Here is a 25074-nt window from a genome sequence, read left to right as displayed (position 1 = left end):
ACTCCAGCTCCCTAAATCTACTTGACTAAATCGAGCCAGGACTTGACCTCTAATATTGGGCTCTGCAGCCATCTGGTCAGAACTTAGCCCAATCCTGGCCCCTCACCCATCTCCATTACTTCCTGTGGGTCTGACACCAACCCTACTAGAAAAAAAAAAAGAGAAGATTTCTACTGCTTCCTGTGGTCTAAATTGAACCATCTCACTCTACGTGATATCATCAAGGACATGGGGATTATGCCACTGGAAAACATCTTGACCTTGATCCCAGACATCTCATTGTTCTTTTTGCATAAGAAGAATCTTCAGATCCACTTGGACTTGTTGCAGAGATTCACACTTCAGACTCAGTTAATGGAATTTAAGAAACTCTTGGCTTCTAGGATTGGTCTGTTACGAAAAACTTCTTGCTTTCTACATCGCTTCATAGACCCGATTTCTTACCACAAGCACAACACTTTTTCTATCCTCCTGGGAAGAAGACCTACAGAATAGTCTCTCAAATTAAGAGGTTGACCATATCTTGAAAAACTCCCATGGTGTATCAGTTTACAAGAGAACCATTACAAACTTGTATCCCGTTGGTATAGAACTCCAGATCAGCTTTTTTTTGCAAACACTTGAGTAGTACTGACAAGTGCTGGAGATAGAAAACAAAAACATAGCACTGTGCTGTACACAGAGGAACATGTCATGTGACGGAAAAAAATTAAAGGTCCTCTTGTGACTATCTGTAACCCTTAATTTGCGTGTCTCTACCTCAAAAACATATAACACCAGAAAAAAACAAAAACAAGTTAGATTGTACACTCTGCATATGGAAAAATATAAAAATATTTATTGATATATTGATACAATTATAACAAGAAAACACACACACAATACAGGAAACAATTCCCACAAAGGATCCGCTTAGCCACAGTTTTATCGTCCCTTTATGAAGACATTATATTGCCGAATCACATGGTGTTTATGAATACACTCCAAGTTAAAAAAAGCACATTAGCATAAGGATGTAATGTAATAAGCATGAAGATGTAATAAAGAGTGTCTGCACATATAAGTATATCAGTAAACGCTATTGTAGCCAGCAGTCAGTAGTAAAGCACAACCTCATATCTAGCTGAAAACAACAACTGTGTCTCAGTATCAGTGTCTATTGTAGCCAGCGCCGCACCTCCCATGAGGCGACCGCTTCAGGCGGTGCTATGCCAGGGCAACGGGGAGGGCGGCATTTTTGCTGACCTAAGCCAGTCCAGGACAAGCTGTCCTGGCTTAGGGTCACCGTTACTGAGTGGTGGATGGGGAGGCAGCTGGAGCAGCGCTGCTCCAGCGACCGCCCCTCACACTCACGCAGAGAGCAGATCCTCTCCGTGCCTGCTCTCTGCCTGCTAAAGACGCTCGCTCCGCCCCCTCCACTCAGCCCCGCCCACTTCCACTCGGCCCGCCCCCTCCTCCGGGGGGGGGGGCTTTCTGACGTCCGCCTCAGGCGGCAGAAAGCCATGGTTCACCCCTGATTGTAGCCACCAGTCAGTAGTAAAGCACAACCTCATATCTAGCCGGAAACAACTGTGTCTCAGTATCAGTGTCTCAATATCTCAAAAAAGCCCTGCACCTAGGTTTAATAATTACATTAGGATGTAATAAAGAGTGTCTGCACATATAGGTATATCAGCAAATACTATTGTAGCCACCAATCAGTAGTAAAGCACAACCTCGTATCTAGCTGGAAACAACAACTGTGTCCCAGTATCAGTGTCTAGCTGATCAGCTTTATAAAATGGGCAGGAGGCTGTATTCCTCCTGCAGCGCTTGGGCTAAATGTACCAGTCCCAGTTACAGGGGAAAAATAGCCTCCCTGACAAAAAAAAAACAAAAAAAAAAAGCAGATGTACCCAAAGGTCTATTATGGGGGCACAATGTGTAAACCCCCCCCCAAAAAAAAAAATATAAAAAACACCTCTTATTACAGGTTCTAGCCTCACCCCCAGTGACACTATACAAAATAGAAATAACCGTAACGGAAAGGAAAAAACTATTTCAAAAAGCTTTTTAGTAGCACTTTGTGCTATTAAATAAAAAAAACACACGTTTTCCCTCCTCTTTTGTGTATATTTTCCCAGATCTAATAAAAATTAAGAAACATGCAAAAATAAAAACATAAAAATAAAGCCCTATGTGTCACCGGAAAAAGACGCAGAAATTAGTTGAATAAACCAAATGATAAACATGTTACATCCCTCAAACCACATGTACAAAAATCCTGAAAATGTGTCTGGTCCCGGTACTGAAGTGGTTAAAAAATACCACTACAAAGTACAATTTGTTTCGCAAACGTTAAGTCCTCATATGGCTCTATGAACGGAAAATAACAAAGTGATGGGGTTTGGAAGGCGGAGAGTCAAAAATTAAAATCAAAATCCGACAGGAAGGGGTTAATAAAGTATCTCACAAAACGTATTCATGGCACGGAGATTGCCAGCAAGTCACAAGTTGTGGCGCTTTATCACAGCGCCATCAATGTGCAAACATAGGGTACATGTGGTCATATTGTATGACGGCCAGCAGAGGGCGCCCTCACAAACAGTGCCATAGCCATAATACGATGCCGGCAGCCACCTCTAGGGGACGCTCACTGTATTATATGACATCTGGGACAGGTTTGTCCCCCTAATAATGACGTCCGTTAGCGAGTCTCTATGTCATTGACTCTGGCTAATGGCAGCAGACGAGTCTGAGGTGCTGTGCTCACTACAGCTGTCTGACTCCAATAGAAGGACACGACAACAGCTGCTGTATAAGCAAGCTCAGCCTGAACCGGGTGTACTCGTACACGTCACCGCCACGTCCTCCGCGCATGCGCCGCCCACAGCCGCTTCCTGGTTTTCATTCCTGAATGCCCACGTCATCACACCTCTGCTGTGTGTACACTGGTGTATCCTCCGCCCCTTCTTCACCCTTCACCCCGCCGCGTCTCCACAGTACCGGGGCCTGCACCTTGTCTGTCCTGTGCTGGGGATCGCTGTTCCCCGGGTCCCTCTTCTCCAGCATATTCACACCTGACATCATCCTTCACCATGAATTTCCTAAGGGGAGTGATGGGAGGTCAGCAGAGCTCCGGGGTGCAGCCGTCTGGAGCCGAGACTGTGAGTGACAGCAGCCCCTGGCTGCCTCTTATACCTGTAGCCATATGACGTCACAAACATATGTCCGATCGTGGTTGTATGACGTGTGTGTCCAGCATTATAGCTTGGCACTGCACTGCCAGTGACCTATAGGAGGTGGCTGCAGTGATAGACGTGGCTGAGACTGCAGAGATCATGTGCAGGCTGTCATACAGAGGGGCTCTACCATTGTGGGTCTGCTAGGACAGTAGGGGAAGTATGGTAGGGAGTGAGTGATTGTATGGTAGGGAGTGAGTGATTGTGTGGTAGGGAGTGAGTGATTGTGTCGTAGGGAGTGAGTGTATTGTAGGGATTCCAGTGACATGCTGGTCATTCAGTGGTGCAGGGAGATGAAGCCTAGCATTGATGTGCCCCTGTATAATGCTGAGCAGCCTGGACACCTGACCTGAGTTTACAAGTGTACCTCTAGTTAGGCCTGGTTGACTCTTGCCCAAAAATAATATCTCATTTCTTTTTTTTTTTTTAAGTTTATGGGTGTCACAATTTTAAACCAAATGTTTATGTTTTTACTTAACTCTCAAGAACTATCATGTTGTCTATCATAATGATATGTGTATGGTAGTGATGTGTGATAGACACCATGATAGTACTTAAGGGTTAAAGCATTAAACAGTTGAGAGAGAGGGCACAGGGAGAAGTTATCAGATATATTTGGTGTAGGCTTCCTTGTCCCACCAAAACAAAAACAAGGGACCAGAAATTATAAAAAATACAGATATATTTATTCATTATCAAAATAATAAAAGACATATCAGACATAGGAAGACAAACAGAGGAGGGTCCACCACAAACTAGCGGACCAATACTGTAACCTTCCCACTAGTAATCAACTAGAGAAATCCCCTAATATAACAAATATCCGCCAGACTATAAGGCAAAGTAATAAAGTTGGAAGAACTGTCTAAAATATATGTACGCACATGGTCAATTATTTATGCTAAAATAGCACACCTTACCAATAGAGGAGATCAACCATATGATTAACTAAATATGCTGTAATAGCAAACCTTACCAATAAGGAATTAATATGTAAACATCAAAATAGAGAAACCTCCCCCCCCCCCCCACACACACACCTAATAAAAGGATCACAAAATTCACCATAAGTGCATACCTATAGACAGGGTCGGACTGGGATGTCTAGGGCCCACCAGTGGAATTGTTTCTAGGGGCCCACCGCCAGGACCCTGCAGATCAGCGGTACCGAGACAGGGCGGTTAAAGGTAATAACATGTTTGGAGCCATGCTACTCACGCACTATACCATGCGCACTACATATACCTACTGCTACAGCCTGTATGGCAAGTGAACAGCATGGCTCCTAGAAATGTTACCATTACCCGTAGCTGAAGTGTCCTGGAAAAGCTGATCTGCAGAGGTCCTGGCTGTTGTATCATCGCAGATGTAATATTGATGGCCTATCCTAAGGACAGACCATCAATATTAGAAAGATGGATAAATCCTTTAAAGTGGTTGTCCAGGAATTGGAGCAACTCATGTGGTGGGAGGGAGGTGTAAAATAAAAAAACAAATAAATAAAAAAAGAATACTCATCTGTCCTTAGCGGTTAAACGGTTTTGCGGCGGAGAGCATAAAACGCACACCGCCGCACCCGGTCTGACAGCTTTCTGTCTTCTACATGCAGAAGACGGAAAGCTGAGAACGGACTGCCGAACGCTAGTGTGAACCTAGCGTCAGGCTAAAGCCCCATGTAGCAAGACAAAGCAAAAAGCGCTGCGGGAAAAACCCCGGCGGCAACACATCAGTTTTTCCTGCAGCGCTTATTGCAGAAACTCCGCAGAGGTTTCCTCTGAGGACTTTGTTTCCTTTAGGGTAAGTTCACGCAGGGATTTTTGGTCAGGATTTTGAGGCCGTATCTGCCTCAAAATCCTGACCAAAAAGTTCTTTTTTTTCCGGGAGCCGGTTTGTTCCAGCTCCCAGAAAAAGAAGTGAGGTGCTCATTCTTCAGGTCGTTTCGCCTCGCGATTCAGCCTGAAGACACTCCCTCCTCCCATCTAGGCCCATTTATTGGGCCTAATCTGGAGCAGAGTGCGTGACTGGATGCCGGTGCATCCAGTCGCGGCTACCCTATTTTTGGTCCGGAACCTGAGGCGGCCTCTGCCTCAGGTTCCGGACCAAAAAACCCCGTGTGAACTTAGCCTTATACCTATAGTGAAACTGCAGGTGTTTCTGTAGATATAAGTAACATGCTGCAATTTCCAAAACCGCAACAGTTTTGGAAATTGCAGTGTGTCCGCCGTGTGTGTTTTTCTGCAATGTGTGGATGGGATTGCACTCACTATATACCTACACACTCAGGCCTGGTTCACATCTGCGTTCAGTAATCCATTCGGGGAGTCTGCATGGGGACCCTCCCAAACAGACTACCGAACGCATTAGCAGACGGTGTGCAGTGAAAGCACACATAGACTATAATGGAGTCCATGTGCTTTCCGTGCGGTGTCTGCATACAACATGCGGACAGAAAAGTACTTTACAATCTACTTTCCTGTCCACATGACTCATGCGGACACCGCGTGGAAAGCACACGGACCCTATTATAGTCTATGGGGTCCGCATACTTTCACTGCACACCGCTTGCTAATGCGTTTGGTAATCCGTTCGGGGGGAAGGGGGAGGGGGTTCCCATGCAGACTCCCCAAACAGATCACCGAACACAGATGTGAACCAGGCCTTAAACATATACCATATACACTCACACATATACAATACAATATACACATACAATACTATAGCACATATACATTTATATACATTCATATACCATATAAGTCATATATATATACTTGTATGAATACTATATATACACACACACACACATATATACATACACATTATTATAGCATACAGTATATACTCACACATACCTGTATACAAACATACAGTACTCACACAGTATACAAGACACATACTTTACACAAACGTACATATATACATATTAAACATACAGATTTTACAAAGAGTTTACTCACCTATTCCAGCAGTAGTGAACTCAGCAGTCGGCTCCCTGTCCTCCCCACACGCTGCGATGTAAGAGGACTCAGTGTGAGGAGGAGGGGGGAGGGGGAGGAAGTGCGTGCGTGCGTGCAGCAGGGGAGACCTCACAGGACAGCAGCTGCAGGTAAGTGAAGGGAGAAGCCATTAGCTGATGCTGAAGAAAGACACGTTGTCCTCCGATGTGTACTTCTTCAGCATCAGCTAATGGGGGCCCTGTGTGTGGAGGCAGATGCATTGGCCAGGTGCCCGGTTGGGGCCCCTGGCCATCCCGATCGGGCCCCGACCAATGCATCTGCATTGGTAAAAATCAAAACTTTAAGTCAGGGCTCGGGGGGCCCACCGGGGGATTCCCCGGTACACCGGTGGGCCAGTCCAAGCCTGCCTATAGACATATTTCCAAGGTCTCAATAGACTGCTCAGGGGAGATTTCCCAGTATACCACCAGTGGGAAAGATATATGGATGCCTGAAGCGCGTTTCACTTACACCGGCTTCATCAGGAGGCCTTGTCTCACCACCCAACTACTGACTACACTGTAGAAACTACATAAAAGTTATCAGACTCTATTTCAAGATTTTATTGAAAACAGCCTAACCTCTATATCATAGGGATTGTCTGAGTGCCGAAGCTAAAGTGAAAGGTCTGTACAGCGCTGCACCCATTCTGTTGTGGGCCCCTTCATCTGGGAGAGGAACTAAGACAGACCATAGACTTACATTACAATAATCTAAATGCAGACTTGAGATGGGTGCTCTGCATGTTACTTTTAGGACAAGTCTTCTAGCCAGAAGATTGTTGTAGATAGTCCCACCCTTTAATTTAAAGTGCTACTCTATGCTTCAATTCAATGGGAACTTCTAATGCTGGAACAGTCAGAGTGTTTCCTTGAAAGCGGCTGCCTCAAAACTTTCCCAAGCTGGGGTGGTTTGTGTAGCTGTACAAATGCTGTACAACCACATCATAAGTTGACATGTAGCTGTCACAGCGCAAGTCAGATTTAATAAAACCTCATCCACTGTATAGCTACTGTATATCACAGCCGGTTGGCATCTTCATGCTGCTACTAAAATCCCCAGTGCAATCTGATTTATGCTGCAGGTTTGCGACATGTCAGTTTATGCTGTGGGTTTACCCTGCGGCATTTCAACCTTTGCAACGCAAATTGTGAAATCCTCAGCACGTGCTGGATGTTGTGAAAATGCCAAGCATTTTTACAGCAAATTTTTTTCATCGCAACGCAAGTAGTGTCACACATGTGGATGTGTAGGAAAGTTTTAGGAATGTAACTGTTACTGTGAGCACAGCCTAAGCTCCCAATAAAGAGTAGGATTACACTAGCTATTGAGGTCTCTGGCTTGTAGACATTGGGGTAGATTTTCAAAGTTTCACCACAGCCCCTGCCTGCAGACAAAGTGGGAGATGTCACTCAAGCAATGAGGGGGGGGGGGGGCTTGGCAGCAGTTAGGGGTGATTATTTAGAACAAAGAGTGAAGTCCCAGCAGGAGAAGAAACTCCCCTAAAGCCCTTTATAGATAATTTGCTAATAAAATACAGATTTTCATGAAAAATTGAGCAGCAGTGTAGAATAAGAAAGACATCTTTGGAAAGTGTACAAGCAGCCCTACAGGGTAAAGTCAATGGTTTGATATTGATTTTCTGTGCTGACAGACTCTCTAAAAGATATGACTGTGCACTATAAATGTACCAAACCTCTAGGTCAAATTCTTGGCCCAAACTAAGCCAATAAATAATAGGTATGCATTTGACAGTCTAAGGATGTTCTGAATTTATTATCCAGTTTCAGTCACTGTGATAAATCTGGCACAGTTTTAGAATGACCGTCATAAAATTGGACACATGAATTGTTCAATTGCAGTCAGTGTTTTAAATACAGCTGCTTTTGTCATTTGTGGGAATAAGGGCTTAGTCTACCTGCACACAAATATGTTTATGTATAGGACCGTGAGAAGTCAGTAAATGGATGAAATGTGTGCTGAACATGCCCTCCAAATGAAGCATTCATTTCAGTAATGAGTCTGGGCCATAAAACTCATAGAAATAGGACCTGTCCTGAGTTTAGTCCGCAGGCTCATGGCCATCTACATGAACATACAACCATGATTGGACATATGTTTGTGATAATACACACGCTTATGTATGGCACCATAACAAAAATAATGGTTCAGTATGCCAGCTGTTAAAAACACAGCTAACACACTGGTAAGGCACACGGTCATGTACATGGAGCCTTAGATGTACTTTTTAGACAGGTTTCATTTTGTCTTTTGCATGGTTACAAATTTAGCGATGAGCGAACACAGCCGTTTCGAATAGCACGCTCCCATAGAAATTATTGGACATAGCCGGCACGCGGGGGGTTAAGCGGCCGCTTCCATTCATTTCTATGGGAGCGTGCTATTCGAAACAGCTGTGTTCGCTCATCTCTAGTTACTATCAGTATTTTTTTATGCCACTTTCTGTTAAAAATGCTGACACCCCAACAAATCCTGTTATAAGTTAATAGGGTTTGCCTTGGATTTATTGGGACCCATTACAAAATGAATAAATCATAGGTGTTGTGGCTGCATCATAAAGGAACGTAATGTGGCTTTACAGCTATATTTACTTCTATGTTAGCACTCCATGTTTACTCCAGATTTATTTTACCAGCATGTTTGGAGAATAGATTTTTTCAAAATAGATAAATCAACTCTTACTTAAAGTGTTTGTCTAGGAAAAATTTTTTATTTTTTTTTTCTCTGGAGGCCAGATAAGTTGAACCCCCTCAAAAAAAACCCAAAACCCATACTCCCCTGTCCCCAGAGCTTCGGTGCCCCAGGCTGTTCTCCGGTCCTATGGCGCCCAAGGGCTTGTTCCAGCAGAAGTCACGGAAAGGACACGGGACATCAATCGTAATACAACATCTGTGATGTCCTGGTTCCTTTCCTTAGGCTGCTGATTGGCCTCAATAGTCACGTAGCAGAGAGTTCCAGCAGAACAAGCCATGGAACTGGACAGCAGTCTGGGACACCAGATCATCGAGCACAGGTGAGTATGTTTTTTTTGTTTAGTTTTGTTTTTCTTTTCACCTTCCCAGACAAATAATGTTTTTTGACAAATTTTTCCTTCTTTTTCCAAGCAACATTTTTTTTTTTATAAGTTTACAGAGGTTGTCAACAGACCAAGCCCTTTATTTGTGTGCCTGTTCTTATACTGACTCTCAAGGACCATATCTAAAGTTTTCTCATCTTTGAGGTTTATAATATATACAGAGGATATGACATAAATGTCCAACAGAGGCAGGTCTCCAACCCTCATCTTGCGGCCATTGCACAGTTGCCTCTTCACTCACAGTAGGCGTGTGATAGACTGGGAGCCATATGTATTGGATCCTTTGTGGATATGCCATAATTATCGAGGATGGGAAAACTCCTTTAGGTCTTTTGTAATGTGAAGATTGCTGGGGAGTAGATGGCTGACATGAGATCTGTAAGGTCCGTAATTACCTCAAAACCCTGACCAAAAAGACAGCTCCCATTGAAATCAATGGTAGCCACTCAGGTCTTTTTTCCGGGGGCCGTTTCTTCCGACTCCCGGAAAAAAAGAAGCAAGGTGCTCATTCTTCAGGCCGAGTCACCTCACGATTCGGCCTGAAGACACACCCTCCTCCGGACTAGGCCCATTCATTGGGCCTAATCCGGAGCAGAGTGCGCGGCTGGATGCCAGTGCAGTGCCTCCGCCTCAGGTTCTGATCCAAAAAACCCTGTGTGAACTTACCCTTAAGCTGACCATATGTAAGATGGCTGCCAGGTGATCCACTGATTTCACCAGAAGCTCACTCCATTTTGGGGTGAACAGATTGAATTTCCAATCTTTTTATTTTCAAAAAAATTAGGAGTATCAGAGGTGGTTTAAGACTGAGTATCCTCCTCCCTCTGTAGACGTAACATGGTCATGTTTATGAGAGTAATTAGGAAAGATATCCAGGTTGGCCTATGGCCAGCGTAATCCAGATTCCAAGTGCTAAGGGTCTTCGAGAAGCTGCTGCTTAGTAATGTCTCTGTCTGTGTTGCACTATGTACATTCTCCTGATCTTGATACCAATGTCCTCAGTAAACATTAGAGATCCATAAAGGTCAGTTGGTCTGTTGTTTCCCATGGGAAAAACAATTAATGTGGTGGAGCATTTTAAAATATGTTGTCTATCCACATCACTCTCCAATTCTCAGTTCTAGGAGAAGTAACTCTAGCTTCAAGGAGCAAAGAAGTTGCCATTAGTTTAAACCGTCACTAATTTTTCAGGCAACTTAGTCTCATTTAATATAATGTAATTCTGAACGAAAATGTAATTCACTTTAATTAAAAACCTCACTAAAGTTCCGGACGATAGGTATCTGCCTTACAGTTAATTTTCAGTTCACTCTCTGTTAGTAGGGAAGTCCCATCCATAGATACATTAAAAAGCAGGATGTCTTCACAGTGAGTGGAGAGAGGAGGGACTGTTCTCTCTTCACATAGTGAATGGAGAGGGAAGGGACTGATTCTCCTCACAGTCTACACACACCTGAAAACTGTTTTCTCTGTGCACTGGACTAATTATTTTGAACATCTTATAGTTTATAATGTAAGACAACTTTACTTATATATTTCTGGCTGCTTTAGTGATTGCAGATGGGATAACATTCTAGCAAGCAGCTTTTCGTGGCTGTGCTCATAAACTGCACTTTTAGCTTCATCATGCCTGTATATATTTGCCATATGTTTGCAGTTCACTGTTCCTGGATCTCCTGTATTGAGTCAATCCCTAAGTAGCGGGGCCAACCATCGTGGTCCCGAGAACTGCAGTTTTCACCGCACACTATCCAGGCATCAATACACTGAATATAGTCCTCCTGATGAACTTTTAGGGAAACGCGTTGAGGAATCTAAATATGTGATTCACTAGCATAGGAGATTACTAGATGTATAGGTGTCCTCCACAGCATTTCAGTGCATTGTATCCCTGAATAGATTGAATGAAGACAGCTGACTTACCTGGGCTGTTAAATTATGCCATACTTAGAGGTTCACCTAGCTTACAAACTATAATATCTATTCATGGAGCAATATCTAAGCGTAGTTGTTTCACTTACAATGTGCAGTTACTAATTTGACTAGGATAAGGCAATAATGATGGATTGTTAGGTTGCCAGGAACATAGGCACAGTCTGCCTTACCCATCACCAACAGTGATATACTTTATTTGTTGGTTTCCCCCTGACACAAATCTATTGAGGGGGGGGGGATTGTATATTTAATATAAAGAGGGACTGATTTTACTGTCACTTTTTTAACTAGTTAGCTATTAAAGGTTAAGTTTTAATAATTATTGGCCATTGGTAAGGACCTTGAGTGTACTTATTTCCTGTATTGTGCTCTTGTACAGTTACTCCTGACAGAGTTACCTGTAAACAAACCAGTAGTAGTTATAATGTATAGGGAGAGAGGAGAAGACTGCTCCATATTGTACATGACCATAGCGTCAGAGACCAATGTAAAATGTGATGCCGCCATAATGGGGATATTCGCAGCAGTATGCTGAGCTGTAAGGGCCCTCCTTTCTGACAGTGGGGAAATATTAGTGCCGAAAGTAATGGCACTAGAGATGAGCGAGTACTGTTCAGATCAGCCGATTCGAACAGCACGCGCCATAGAAATGAATGGATGCACCTGGTACTTCTGCTTTGGCCGGCCGCTTAATCCCCCGCGTGATGGCTACGTCCATTCATTTCTATGTGTGCGTGCTGTTCGGATTGGCTGATCCGAACAGTACTCGCTCATCTCTACATGGCACCAATATCTCCAGCACCAGGGTGCATATTGGGAAAGCCGACAGTGTGCTGAGCTCAATTTCTAGTGGAGTGGTATATAAAACCTCAAATATCTTTGAGGACATGAAAGATCTCTTTTTAAACTTTTCAGAAAAACTCAGGTACCCTTTAAGTCTAAATAAATATAATGTGAATCTGAATAAAAATATATATGAACCTCTAAAAAATATCAGTTACCGGTGAGTTTTAGATAGTGTTAGTGGCTCAAGTGGGCATTTTTATGAGGGTGTGCTGTCAGTCTGAGTCTCTGAATCTGAGCTGACAGGGCACTCGTTATGCAGTGGAGCTCATATAGGCTTAGAGAGAGTGCAGATCTTTGTGCTACAGCTTAGATGGTGCGCTGAGCTGTCTTTTTACTACCCACGTTAAATGGTGACCTTTGAGGGACACTATGGCTGAAGCCTATACTGTGCTGTATGTATAGCATATCTGTCACTATATTCATACTAGAGGTTTTTTTTATTTCTAAATTATGCTTTTCCATTTTTGCAGTTTGCATAGCTGTTATCCATTCACCCTAATAGGACTTTTCAGATATCAAATGCCATCAGTTGGCATCACTTTCAGTTCTGCTTCATTAGGAAGGCATTTTGGCTGGCAGGACATGGTAGTCTGCAGTATTCTTCTACCTGCTAAACCATTGCCAGCATAGTGAAGGGCTGGTTACTTGCTTGCAGCTGTTGGAACAAGTAAAGACCTTCACAGCAGAATCTTGGAAGTCTATGTCTACATGCAATCTTGTCTTTTTAGAGGCTAACCAGGATTTTTTTATAGTTACTTATGATAAGTTTTGATGTTTAGGTGTCAAGATCCCCACTGATTGGTAAAACAAAGGACATAAGCACCCCTTTAATCATGCAGCTTGGCTCTCCTTAGAGAATGCCTTTGCCCTCACTGTAAAACGCCGCAATTTTCCCCCCAGCGTTTCCGCCATGGGCAAGTTACGGCATCCCATGGGGCCCCAGCTTAAAGAGTATTTTTCACCATCTCCACCTACTCCATACCTTTGCATCCTTCAATAGATGCTGCTTCACTGATTCCAGCCCAGTTACAATATTTTTCTCTAGCCCACACTGTTCCCAAGCAATCATATCTCTAAGTGTCAGTACCCAATATGCTCATTATGCTCTCTACTGTGACATGGACGGTCTCTGTCTGCTCCAGTCCAGGACCTCCCACCTGACAGTACAGTGCCTATTAGCATATTGGATGCTGAAACCAACTCCACTGAGTTGCTCAGGAATGGTGAGGTAGAGAGTAAAAAAATCCAGTTCACATGAAGTTTGTGAAGTAGCAGCTAATGTAGAATGCAAAGACCTGGGGCTGGTGGATATGATGAAAGGCCGTCTTTAAAGGGTTGCTTAAAGTTATGAAACTGTGACGTTTTTACTCATGGGCTCTACCTGGTTTGGAGAAGTGTTGTTTTTTTTTGTTTAAATCCGGTTGTGTGCCTGTCTGAACTGGAAAAAATGCATACTCGTCTATCTCCGATTCTCCGGTGTTCTCCCGTGCATCGCATTCGTTTGCTTCCACGGCTTCTCCTGGGTCTCTTCCTGAGGTCTGCTGAAGCCGCTGATTGGCCTCAATGGTCACATGACCTCAGCAGGCCTCAGGAATATACCCATGATGTCACAGATAGTAACATGGCATACCCTTCGCTGATAGGTCTCAGTGGTCACATGACCACTGAGGCCAATCAGCAGCTTCATCTGGAGGAGACCTATGTAGCTGAAGGACCGACACATGCTGGGAGGACACTAGAGTATCAGATACAGGGGAATATAAATTTTTTAAATATTTTTTTTCACTGTCCCTGGCTGATTTAAAGGTTAAAGGGGTTGTCCATTTTTGCCTGCCTAAAAGTCTGCAGACAATTATTGAGTTGCTGAATGATAAGAGAAAAAAGTTTTGCAAACTTTGTAGCTTTTTATGGATTGCAACTGTTTCCAAGCAGCTGATGTAGCAGCTGTCACATAACAAAAGTTCTGTATAAATAAAACTCCTATTTCTGACCATCAGGCCCCTGTCATTAGGGCAAAATATTCAAAGTATTGCAAATAAAACGACTAGACCAACTGACCAAATCAAGAGTGAAACCCAGGGTTACAAATGGAGAATATGAAGGAGAGAGGCACATGTAGGGGAGCAGGTTGTATTGGTTATGCGGGTGCAATCCTTTGCCTCAGTATATGTGAGACAGTTTCTTGATCATCTTTTTTCTCCTGGTAGGTTTGTATTCTGTACTTTCTTTATGATAACAGAAATCTGCAGCGACTTCCTTCTGAGTCACTTGTGTGTAAATAGTGGCCAGTCAGAGGAGGCAGAGCTGCAAGGGGAGGTAGGGAACAGGACAACCAACGATGAGACAGGGGGTGTGTCTCAGACTACTTGTAGGCAGTGCAGCCAATCTGTAGTCACAGACCACAACTTCATAATGGGACTGAAATAAAAAGCATGGACTGGACAATCAGTCTTACGTATAAAGGATCGTTCATCTCCCATTTTATGGTAAAACTGTCTCCACATACTTTACTGCAGTTTTACTATAAAGACGGAATAAATTCAGTACAACTGAGAATGACTCAGTGTGAACAGAACTTGATTAAATATAAATGTTACCTGGACACAAAGACATGGTCGGTAGCATCCACTGATATCCACCAATTGATACTGCATATTGTCAGTAAATTCCTACATACAGGGTTCCTATAAATGTAAGAATTGTGCCTGTATACTATGTCTAAAGGGTTTTTCAAGTTTCTCTAGATTTGCTTGGTGGTGGAGAAAAAAAAAACGTGTTTGCAGTAATGTTTTATAATATAAACCTCTGCACAATATGTTTGCTAAACGTTTGGTTTGGTCATTTTTATCCTGTTATATGTCAGTTTACGTTTCCTGAGCGTGTAGTTTTGTATAGAAATGGATTATCTCCTTCTCTTCCCAGATCCAAAAGCTTTGTGACAGAGTTGCCTCATCGACCTTACTTGATGACCGAAGAGATGCCGTACGCGCCCTCAAATCCTTGTCTAAGGTTTGTTATTGACATAGCTTACACACATGTTGCTTCCTCTATTGACTGTTATCAATTATACACCGCAAATTAAGTTAGGGCTAATTCACACGGGACAAGAGGGGGTGGATTTTGGTGCTGAATCCACATCAGAATCTGCCCCCTCACAATAGAGGTCTATGTAGACCACTAGCTTACTTTTTCCCGTGAGCGGCATGTTCCTACTCACAAAAAAAAAGAAGCGAGCTGCCCTTTCTTCAGGCGCAATTTGGCCCTATTCTGACGCAGCTTCCCGCATCAAAATCAGGACCAAAGTACACCATCCCGCGCCCCATGTGAACTAGCCCTATATACTCACATACGCTGTTGGCCTCTGTCTTAGAAATGGAAGCCTAGAAATATATTTGTTTTAAAGGGATTAAACTGATGCCCTTTCCTTAAGCTATCAATGTTAGAGCGACTTGGGTTGGACTGTCGGGCCTTCCTCCGGTCTGCTGTTTCCCGGAGCATGCTGTACTTTTATTAGCAACAGTCATCATTACTGCAATGGGGTTTATTGAAGTCTATAGAACGCTGCTGCAGTACCCATAATTCATGCTACTAAAAGTATAGTGAGCGAGCAGCCGCGCACACGGAAACAGCTGATACACGGGAGTCCTGGCAGTTGGACCCTAATCTAAAGTTGATGGTCTGTGTTAAGGCTAGGCGTCAGTTTTGTAAATGGGAATAATCCCTTATTTGCTATGCAATAAATACTCAGCAATTTTATTGAAGCACAGAAATTGTTCAAAGTCAGTAAAGACAAAAAACCTGAAAATCTGTTTTTCCCTTCCTGTGAGCAGAAATATCGTCTTGAAGTGGGCACTCAGGCTATGGACCATCTGCTAAATGTACTACAGACTGATCGGTAAATATAATATTTTTTTAATTAGCTATAAAGTTAAAAATGACCTATAACCTTTTATGCTACTATAAGTACCAGGAGCCTTGTTTGGCATTGCTTAGTAAAATTTTATTCGGAATACCAATTTTTTCCATTTATTCTTCGTGTTAAAAACTTGTCAGCGAACCTAAAGTGGAATTTTATCTACTCTTGGATTTAATTTAACCAAGCATAGACATCTCGCTTTATGATAATCAGTCAGATTCCATCTTCTACATAAAGAGGATCTGGAACTAATTACGCACAGTTTTGTACAAGTGGACAAATTTTTGTAAACAAAATGCAAAAGACATGGCCCTAGTAGGTGAATTGGCTTATTAGGTAACCTTTTTTTCTGCGGGAAGCTGATGGGGGATGTCTGTGTGCTGTATGAAAATAAGAGCTATTTCTCATATACCCTACTTAGAAAGCTACTTTTTAGGCTATATGCACATGGACCCATTAATTCTTGCAGTGAGCATGGGCTGTAAAATGGACAGGAATAGGGCCTGTGATGACACGCATGTGTGTGTCCATAGGAAATAATAGATTAGAGTGCTAGCTGGTGAAAAATACAGCGAGCATACTGACAAAGTCAGTGTTTGTGTACATGGAGCCTTAGTCACTGTGATCTACACCATTTTGCTTTGTGCACTGTTATATAAATAAGTCAGTGTGTTTACAAGTTTTTGTCAAATCCCAAAGGACTCTTCACTTGAAATCAAAGTGTTGATGTCAATAGTGATACCTGTGTCGGAGGAAATGCCCCGGGATAGATGCCATCGGTATCCGATTCTGGGAAAGTTGGGTACGAGCGCTCGGGAGAACACAGACATACACTCAGATGCTGTATTCAAGTGATCTCATTTAATGGTGGGAAAAAGGTCATTTAAGTACAATTCAGACAAAGAGCTGGCTTGGCTATTCTAATTAGTATAACATGATTGGTTGTAGAGTTATAAGATAAGCCTGGCACATAACTATTGGCTGAGGCCTAATGTAATCTGCATCTCATTATAACTTTCCAGAGCGGGATGGGCTTTCTCATGAAACAAAGGAGGATACAAAATACTTATGTGTGAGCTGACATCTTAGATGTATATATCATGGCAAGAAAGATAAGATGACATGCTGGGTGCCAGGCTTCCCTTAGGCTTAGTTCACACGTGAAAAAAGCCTAGCTGATTTTGGCACTGATTTTTCAGCGTCGCTTTTTTTTGGACACTGTTTTTTGCATTGGACGTTGTTTTTGACGCTTTTTCTGTCGCTTTTTTTTTAAGCTTTTTTTTTAAGCTTTTTTTTTTTTGCACTGTAAAAAAGTACATGATAAAAAAACGCTAGCGGTTTCGGTCGCTGTTTTTGCCAAAACAGCAGCAAAAATAAGCGACCAAAAACCGCAAGCGTTTTTTTTCAGCGCTCTATAGACTCCAATTCATTTTTTCAGGCGTTAAATGCCTGAAGAAAGGTCATGTCGCTTCTTTTTCTGCTAGCAAGCTAGCAGAAAAAAAAAAGCGAGCGAGCGATTCACATAGGGCTACATTTTATGGAGCAGCTGTCAAAATCAGCCTCCATGTCCCCGTGTAGCCTTCAAGATAACAAACAATGGCCTACAGAAAGCCTGTGCCTACATGCCTTCACACTCTGAATGACCTTATTTCATAGTATATGTGTTAGGATACAAAATGGATGACATATACGAAATGGAGTTTATAGAATAAAATGGCGTATATAGAAAGGGGAAACATGGTGGCTCAGTGGTTAGCACTCCAGCGCTGCAAGGCTGCAGTGCTGGAGTCCTGGGTTCGAATCCCGCCAGGAACAACATCTGCAAGGAGTTTGTATGTTCTCCCTGTGTTTGCATGGATTTCCTCCCATTCTACAAAGACATACTTAAAATGGTAAAAAAAACATACATTGTGATCCCTATATCTCTTACACCATTCTTGCACACAGACTATTGTCTGTCGGTAACACTTCCCTGTGTGCAAAAGGGAATATGCTGCTAATATAAAATTATTTTTGTGGTGCTACATTAACAATATCGATGCCTTACAAATGCTAAAAATGTGTTGGTTTGTCTTTTACATAGGGCTGTTGTTGGAAATGTGTGTTCCTATTAATGTTTGGTCCTGATAATTGGCTCAGTTATTTGGTCTTGTGATAGTTTTATTGTTCCACCCACATGTAATGGACCTTGGAATTGGTCCTAATCTTCCATCCAATTTTTTAGGCCAGTCATCCGCTAAGATTTTAGATATACTGTAGTTATGTTTAAATGTTGCTTTGAAGGTGAGATATCACCAGGAAAAAAGCAATTGTGCTTATTGAGACCTTGTGCCCACATCTATGGGATGCTTATGCCATTGTGTAATGCATGGGTTCTGTGCTGCATCTTGGCATACAGTTCACATTCGGAGGCTGCTTTATAGAAGTTGTAACACCAGCTAAGGGTTTTCTGTACCAACTTATAGAAGTCTGTCCTAGGGTCAGATCATTGTAGAGATAAAATGTGTCTCATTTAATGAAAAATCTATGAGACGTCTACCTGTCCTTGTGTGTCTTCTGCTCTTATGTGAAGATAACACTACATCCTGAAGTAAGGAAAATCAGAAAAGAAAGACTTTTACTTTTTCCTCTGTTTGGAATCCGGTCACTAATGTGGAAAACTTAAACCAAACAATAGGAGCAAGACCTTGCATGTGAACAAGTTGTAATCCTGAACTGTCTGATCAGATTGTTGTGTTATCTTCCAGCGCTGATTCTGAAATTATTGGCTATGCTCTGGATACACTTTACAATGTCTTATCTAATGATGCAGAAGAGGCGGGTAAGTCATGTGTACACATATATGTTCTATGTATGTTGTTATGTTGCTCAGGATTAGAATAACATAGCTGCTTCTCCATAAACGACATCACACCCATCTATGGGTTGTCTGTTATTGCAGCTCATCGCCATTGAAGTGAATGGGACTAAGTTGCAATACCACAAACAACCCCTGGACAGGTGTGCCAATGTTTTTTAAAGAGACCTGCCATGTTTTTCTAATCCTATACCACTCCTTTAAGCTTCTGCCCTCACTTTCCATTCCATTATAAATTAAGATTTCACAAAACTACTACCACCATCCACTGAAATAATTTTTTACATGATTCAGCTAACAGAAAGCGCCTGTCTGTCCTGTAGCCAGAAGTTTATTTCCTACACTGATATCTCTCTCTATATATATTATGTATGTATAGATCATTTTTATATGGGTATAGGTACATGCATTTGTTAGGGAATTCTTATCCTTTGTGCAGAAGATACATGCATAGTTCTCAATGTTCAGATGCTTTAAATGTGGATTTTAAGGGATAATTGGTAACTTTTGAGGGGCAACACGGTGACTCAGTGGTTAGCATTGCAGCCTTGCAGTGCTGGAGTCCTGGTTTCGAATCCTGCCAAGGACAACATCTGCAAGGAGTTTGTGTGTCCTCTCCGTGTCTTTGTGGATTTCCTCCCATACTTTAAAGACATACTGATAGGGGTAAAATATACATTGTGATCCCTATATGGGGCTCACAATCTTCAAAAAAAAGTAGCTTTCTGACCACTGTAGTCTTATTTCTGCAGTGCCATTTGCTTCCATGGTGTCATAATCTGTATGACATAAGACTGCCTAGCTCACATCGAGCAGGCAGAATCTACTTACACTGTGTCCTGTGCTGCATTAGGCATAAAACATTTACTGAAAGCATAGTGAGTAGCATTATGGCTTACGTCGTCAGCATTTCCGGGGTATACATCATACTACAAACAGAGCATGAAACTGGCCTGAAACACATAGCTGGCATGTTTGTGGGGTTTTTTTGTTGTTGTTTTTTAAGAAGTTGCGCAGGATTTTAACATATGCTGCTTTATTCCTAAAACAATTGTGCATGGTATTGCAGCTCTGCCCTATTTACTTCTGTGGAGCTAAGTTGCAATACCACACCCAACCTGTGATCAAGTATAGCAGTGTTTTTAGAAGAAAGCAGCCATGTATTTCTAATTGTGTACAATCCTGTTACCTATTTGATTCTTTTGTCTAACTTTTCCTGTTCACACAGTGGGGGTCTACTTGTTCAGGTTTTCTTTGCTGTTTTAAGGCTTCAATAGCAGTAGTGTAGTCTGCCGCATTATTGTTTTCTGATAAGTGTATGGAAAGATGACTGATCCAATAAACCATTAGAATCGAAATAGTTCCATCTATTCCAACTATTCTGTTTTAGAAATCATGGGACTAGTGTGCAAAGGATGCAAGTAGAAGTCAATAGATGTTAAAGGCTATGTGCACCATTTTGGCTGCCACATCCTGTTTCTATCTTTCCATATCTGAGAGAAATCATACAGTCATAACTAAGGAACTGCAGAACACTATAAAAAAAATAATTCTTGGGCTTATAAATTTAATAATGATTTTTGAAATCCACTTTCAACATATCCCAGGTGGTAGCGATAAATAAATTTGGAATAAGAATGTATGAAAGTGAACTATTTCGTGAACTTTTACCCATACTTGCCTACTACCCAGAATTTGCTGGAAGTGTGTCAAATTTTCTGAAATAATCCCAACAAGTTTGGGCCTGTTCTGGTCTGAACAGTGGTGTGGCATCCCTATTATTCCAATGTAAATGTTGCTAATTATTTTTAACCTGAAATATTGCTAGATCAGGATATGCTTAGGCCGGTGACACTCTGGGAGAACTTGTTATGGGTTAGCGGCTACCGATTTGTAGGTGGCTTAGCCCTCGTTGATATACAGCTTTAGCATTGTGCACAGGCTTAAACAAATCTCATCCGTATAATACAATAAAATCTGCAGGTGAACTACAGCAAAATAAAATAAAAATTTGAGAAAGTTGCAACTAGGAGTGTGTCCATACAAATCTATACTGTCGGCACTGGTTGGACAGTGGCAGTGTGTAGTGAAATGTCCCTCAACTGTTAACACCTAATTCCCAATTTATTCATGAAGCTCCAGTAGGAATGAAAGAGGAGGAGACACCGTTACTAATACGGACATTTTCAGAAAGCTGACAGGTCCTCTTTAAGGTATGGTTCACTTGTGGACAAACTCGTATGGGGAAAAAAAGCGATAGGTACTTTACCAACCAATCAATTTCTAATGTAGCAAGAAAAAAAATGATAGATATTTCAACTAAGAATTAGAGATGAGCGAGTACTGTTCGGATCAGCCGATCCGAACAGCACGCATGCATTGAAATGAATGGATGCACCTGGTACTTCCGCTTTGACGGCGGTCGGCCGCTTAACCCCCGTGTGCCGGCTATGTCCATTCATTTCAATGCGTGCGTGCTGTTCGGATCGGCTCATCTCTACTAAGAATGTGTTGTCAAAAATAGTCCCTGTGGAGGTCTGACATTTGGGACCCCACAGATCAGCTGTTCTGGGACAATGGGGCGTCTGGTAATGTTTACATGCCAGGATCCATGGTGCTCACTCACCATACAAAGTGTAGCCCTGCAATTGATTGGTCAGCGCTGCATTACCTAAAGCCGTTGCTTCATTTTCTATGGAAAATAAGGATCATGTCCCAGACCTTCAATATTAGATCTGAGAAATCAGCTGTTCTATTCTGAATATCAGACATCAATATTAGACATGAACTAAAAATTCAGGATCTGCCTTTTGCTTGGGCGGTACACTAGGTATACGGACTTTGGGGTATGACCAGCAAGAAGGAACAGGCCACAACACTCCAGGTTTTAGAAGTGAATCTTAAATGGAACCTGTCACCATGAAAATGCAACCTAATCTGCCGGCAGAAGGTTGTAGATGAAAAGAAGCTGAGCACATTGATGTGTTATGGGAATAGATTTAGTATAACCCATCATTTATATATTTTTGTAATTGAGTTTGGTGGGTGGTCCTAACAGCAACCTAAAAGCCTCCCCTCTATGATGATACATACAGAGATAGCTTTCAGTTACTGAAAGGACTGTGCATTGGCCTCAAACACTCCTTTTAAAGCATGGAAAAATAGACCTAAATGGATAAATGTCAGGTGCTATTTATGCAAACCTATGCATCAATCTGCTTAGTTCCCTCGTTCTAGAACATGATGCCTGCAGCTTATACAACATTTTCATGGTGGCCAGAGAGACCTTTCGGAGGTCAAAACATTGCATATATTTGTGTTATTACGTTTTTCCATCTAGAATTTGGCTTGGTTGGTGGCCATTCTTGTTATATGGGTGAAGAACCTTGTCATATTGGCTTTGGATACACTGCTGATTTTGCTCCTACGATACGTCATGAATGTCTTTTAGACGGAGAAGCTCATGCTGGAATTCTCATACATTAGAAAATGGAGTTACCATATATACTCGAGTGTAAGCCGACCCGAAAATAAGCCGAGGCCCCTAATTTTACCACAAAAAACTGGGAAAACTTACTGACTCGAGTATAAGCCTAGGGGGGGGGGGGGGGGGGAATGCAGCAGTTACTGGAAAATTTCAAAAATTTAAATGGTCGGAGTTTTTGGGTGCAGTAGTTGCTGGGAAAGGGGAGGGGGTGTTTTGGTTGTCTGTCTGCCCCTTCTCTGAGCTTGAGGACTGTTTTTTCTTCCCCCACTTGGAATTCAGTCTGGCTGAATATAGGGTATCTGCAGTGCTCCTATTAACCCCTTCCCAACGGAACAGGATCACTTCAGATACCCTATATTCAGTAGACCGGGCACTGTCAGACACAGGGATACCTAATGTGTTTGTGTTTCACAGTAATTTTCTACTTTTGTATGTATTCTAGGGAAAGGAGGGATTTAGAACTTTTTTTTTTTTTTTTTGCACTATTTTATGGGAGATTCTATACATTGGTATTATGGTTGGTCATAGACCCACCCTCCTAAAAAAAAAAAAAAAAAAATATTTTTTTTTGCTGACTCGAGTATAAGCCGAGAGGGGCTTTTTCAGCTCAAAATCTGGGCTGAAAAATTTGGCTTATACTCGAGTATATACGGTAAATTGTTCCCTGATTTTCCTTTGTGTGTCAAAACTTGTATGCAGATGGGGGTTGCCAAGCTATTTTGGTAACCCTGCTTGTACTACAATTAAAGAGACCGTGCTTATGCTGGCTTCTTTTCCGCATTTTCTTCTCCTCATTGTGGCCATAGGCCCCGTTCACACGGGGAGTGGATGGCGGATTTTGGTCCTGATTCTGACGCGGGAATCCGCACCAGAATATGGCCAAAATCCGCCTGCCGCGACTTCTGACAGTCGCTGCACTTGGGTCCGGCGTAGACCCAAATGAATGGGCCTAGCAAGGAGCGTGCTGCTGCGAGGCAGACGCCACGGCTGAATCAGCCACGGATTCCGCCTGAATAGAGGGCAGCTCGTTTCTTCAGCTCAGGTTGCCGCTAGCGGAAAAAAGAATACAAGCGGTCTACATAGACCACCATTGTGAGGGGGCGGATTATGACTTGGATTCCGTGTCAAAATCCACCACCTCTTGCTCTGTGTGAACGGGGCCTAGATGGTTCAAATAAGGACATAGACCCTTGTTCTCATAGGTGGGTGTACTGGACAGCACTTACCTTTGAGAAATTGTGGTATGGTATGCTCTTTAGTCGATACTATTAGGACAGATCTTTCATGGTATTTTCAAGTGACTTATAGTTTATATTAGATCTGATAGCGATATGTCAAACTTAACATTTTTAGTAATGGCCACTTTACTCCCTTCGACTCTGATTTTGCTCCCTTATGTTTTCCCCACTATCCCTGTACCAAATTATTTATGCAGTTGGTCGATTATCTTCATGGAGCCTCCTTCCCAGAGATACAGGTGATCTGCCACCTATGAAAACACTGCTTCTGGCAAACAGACAGGCTGCTTCTGTTGGTCCAATGACCTCAACGCATGCACGTATCATTGTCCGCTGCAGCATCTTATCGGACATTGTTACAGAAAGTTTGTGTTTTTCGTTTTTTTATGTATTACTGCAAAATGCTTTTTGCCTGCTTAGTATTAGATAGTAGAATTCCTTCTGTATCTGCTTTATCAGAGTGACTCCATAAATGTGTAATATCATGTTAATTTAACCCAGGAGCTCCGTTATTGCAGTTTTGCAATGCTGACTGCCTGTAATATGTGGTACAATGTTGCTTTATTAACATGGCTTGCTACAATCATCACAGGATGTGTTATATTGGTAATTATAGCCTTCATTGATCTTTCTTGTGTTATAAACTTATCATCTTTCTTTCTTTCATGTCTTTGCAGCCGAATCTGAAGGTAAAATTTAGTGTTTGCATGGTGTTTTAGTCCTCTTTCTCTCTAACTGCCCTGGTGTTGGCTTAGCTTTGTCATGTGTTATTCTTCCATTTCCCTACTGAACTAATTCATTAATCACTGAAACCTTCTGACTTTATTACACTTGTATGGCGACAACTGAAACCAGTTATTGCTCCAGGTGAATTTGAAGGATTTTATGAGATCAGAAAAACGGTTTACTTCTTATTTCCTGTTATCCATGGACTGGTATTTCTGGTATTGCTGCTCATCTCCATTCATGGGAATGCAATATTTAAGCAGTGCTCTTTCTGGAGAAGGAAGGAGCCCTGTTTTTGTAATTTAAAAATCCGTTTAGGCCGAGGCCCCACGTTGAGAAAACGTTGCGGCAAAAAATGCAGCATTTTATAGTACCTGCAATGTGGATAGGATTCTGGATGGTTCCAATCACACATTGCAGAAAAAAAAATCACTGCAGTATGTCCATTATACCTACAAAAAGCTGTCATTTTCTGTATTGGTATAATAGAATGAGAAAGTCCACAGAGGAAAACTCTGTTCACTTTCTGTAAAAAGCCTTGCAGAAAAAAAAAGCAATGCATTTCGCTTTTTGGCTGCAACTCGCTGTGTGGAACTTTGTCTTAAAGGAAGTCTACCAGGACCAGAATCCCTTCTAAACCACTTATCTTCTGTTATACGGCTGGATAGTGGCATAATGAACATACATTTCTTCTGAGTACAACCTTACGGCTGAGAAAGTCAACTTTTATTTCATGTGCACATAAGCTACCAGTG

General features: G+C 42.2%; 1 protein-coding gene across 4 annotated transcripts in view; it reads left to right on the top strand.

Moving 5' to 3' along the window:
- Positions 1-2893: 2893 nt before the first annotated feature.
- USO1 (USO1 vesicle transport factor) overlaps positions 2894-25074 on the top strand; it is a 49971-nt gene continuing 27790 nt past the window's right edge. For 2 of the 4 annotated variants that reach the window (XM_075284835.1, XM_075284828.1), the window contains exons 1-6: positions 2894-3146; positions 15018-15104; positions 15926-15990; positions 18759-18832; positions 23791-23832; positions 24271-24282. In XM_075284835.1, coding sequence (XP_075140936.1) covers positions 3078-3146; positions 15018-15104; positions 15926-15990; positions 18759-18832; positions 23791-23832; positions 24271-24282 — 349 coding nt within the window. In that variant the 5' untranslated portion in view covers positions 2894-3077. The remainder of the gene's footprint in view (positions 3147-15017; positions 15105-15925; positions 15991-18758; positions 18833-23790; positions 23833-24270; positions 24283-25074) is intronic. The other 2 variants (XM_075284847.1, XM_075284840.1) reach the window with 2 other exon arrangements.

The sequence above is a fragment of the Leptodactylus fuscus genome, chromosome 1 (assembly GCF_031893055.1).
Source record: "Leptodactylus fuscus isolate aLepFus1 chromosome 1, aLepFus1.hap2, whole genome shotgun sequence".
Lineage (NCBI taxonomy): Eukaryota > Metazoa > Chordata > Amphibia > Anura > Leptodactylidae > Leptodactylus > Leptodactylus fuscus.
Note: the sequence above shows the minus strand (reverse complement) of the source record. Positions and strands in the feature narration are given on the sequence as shown.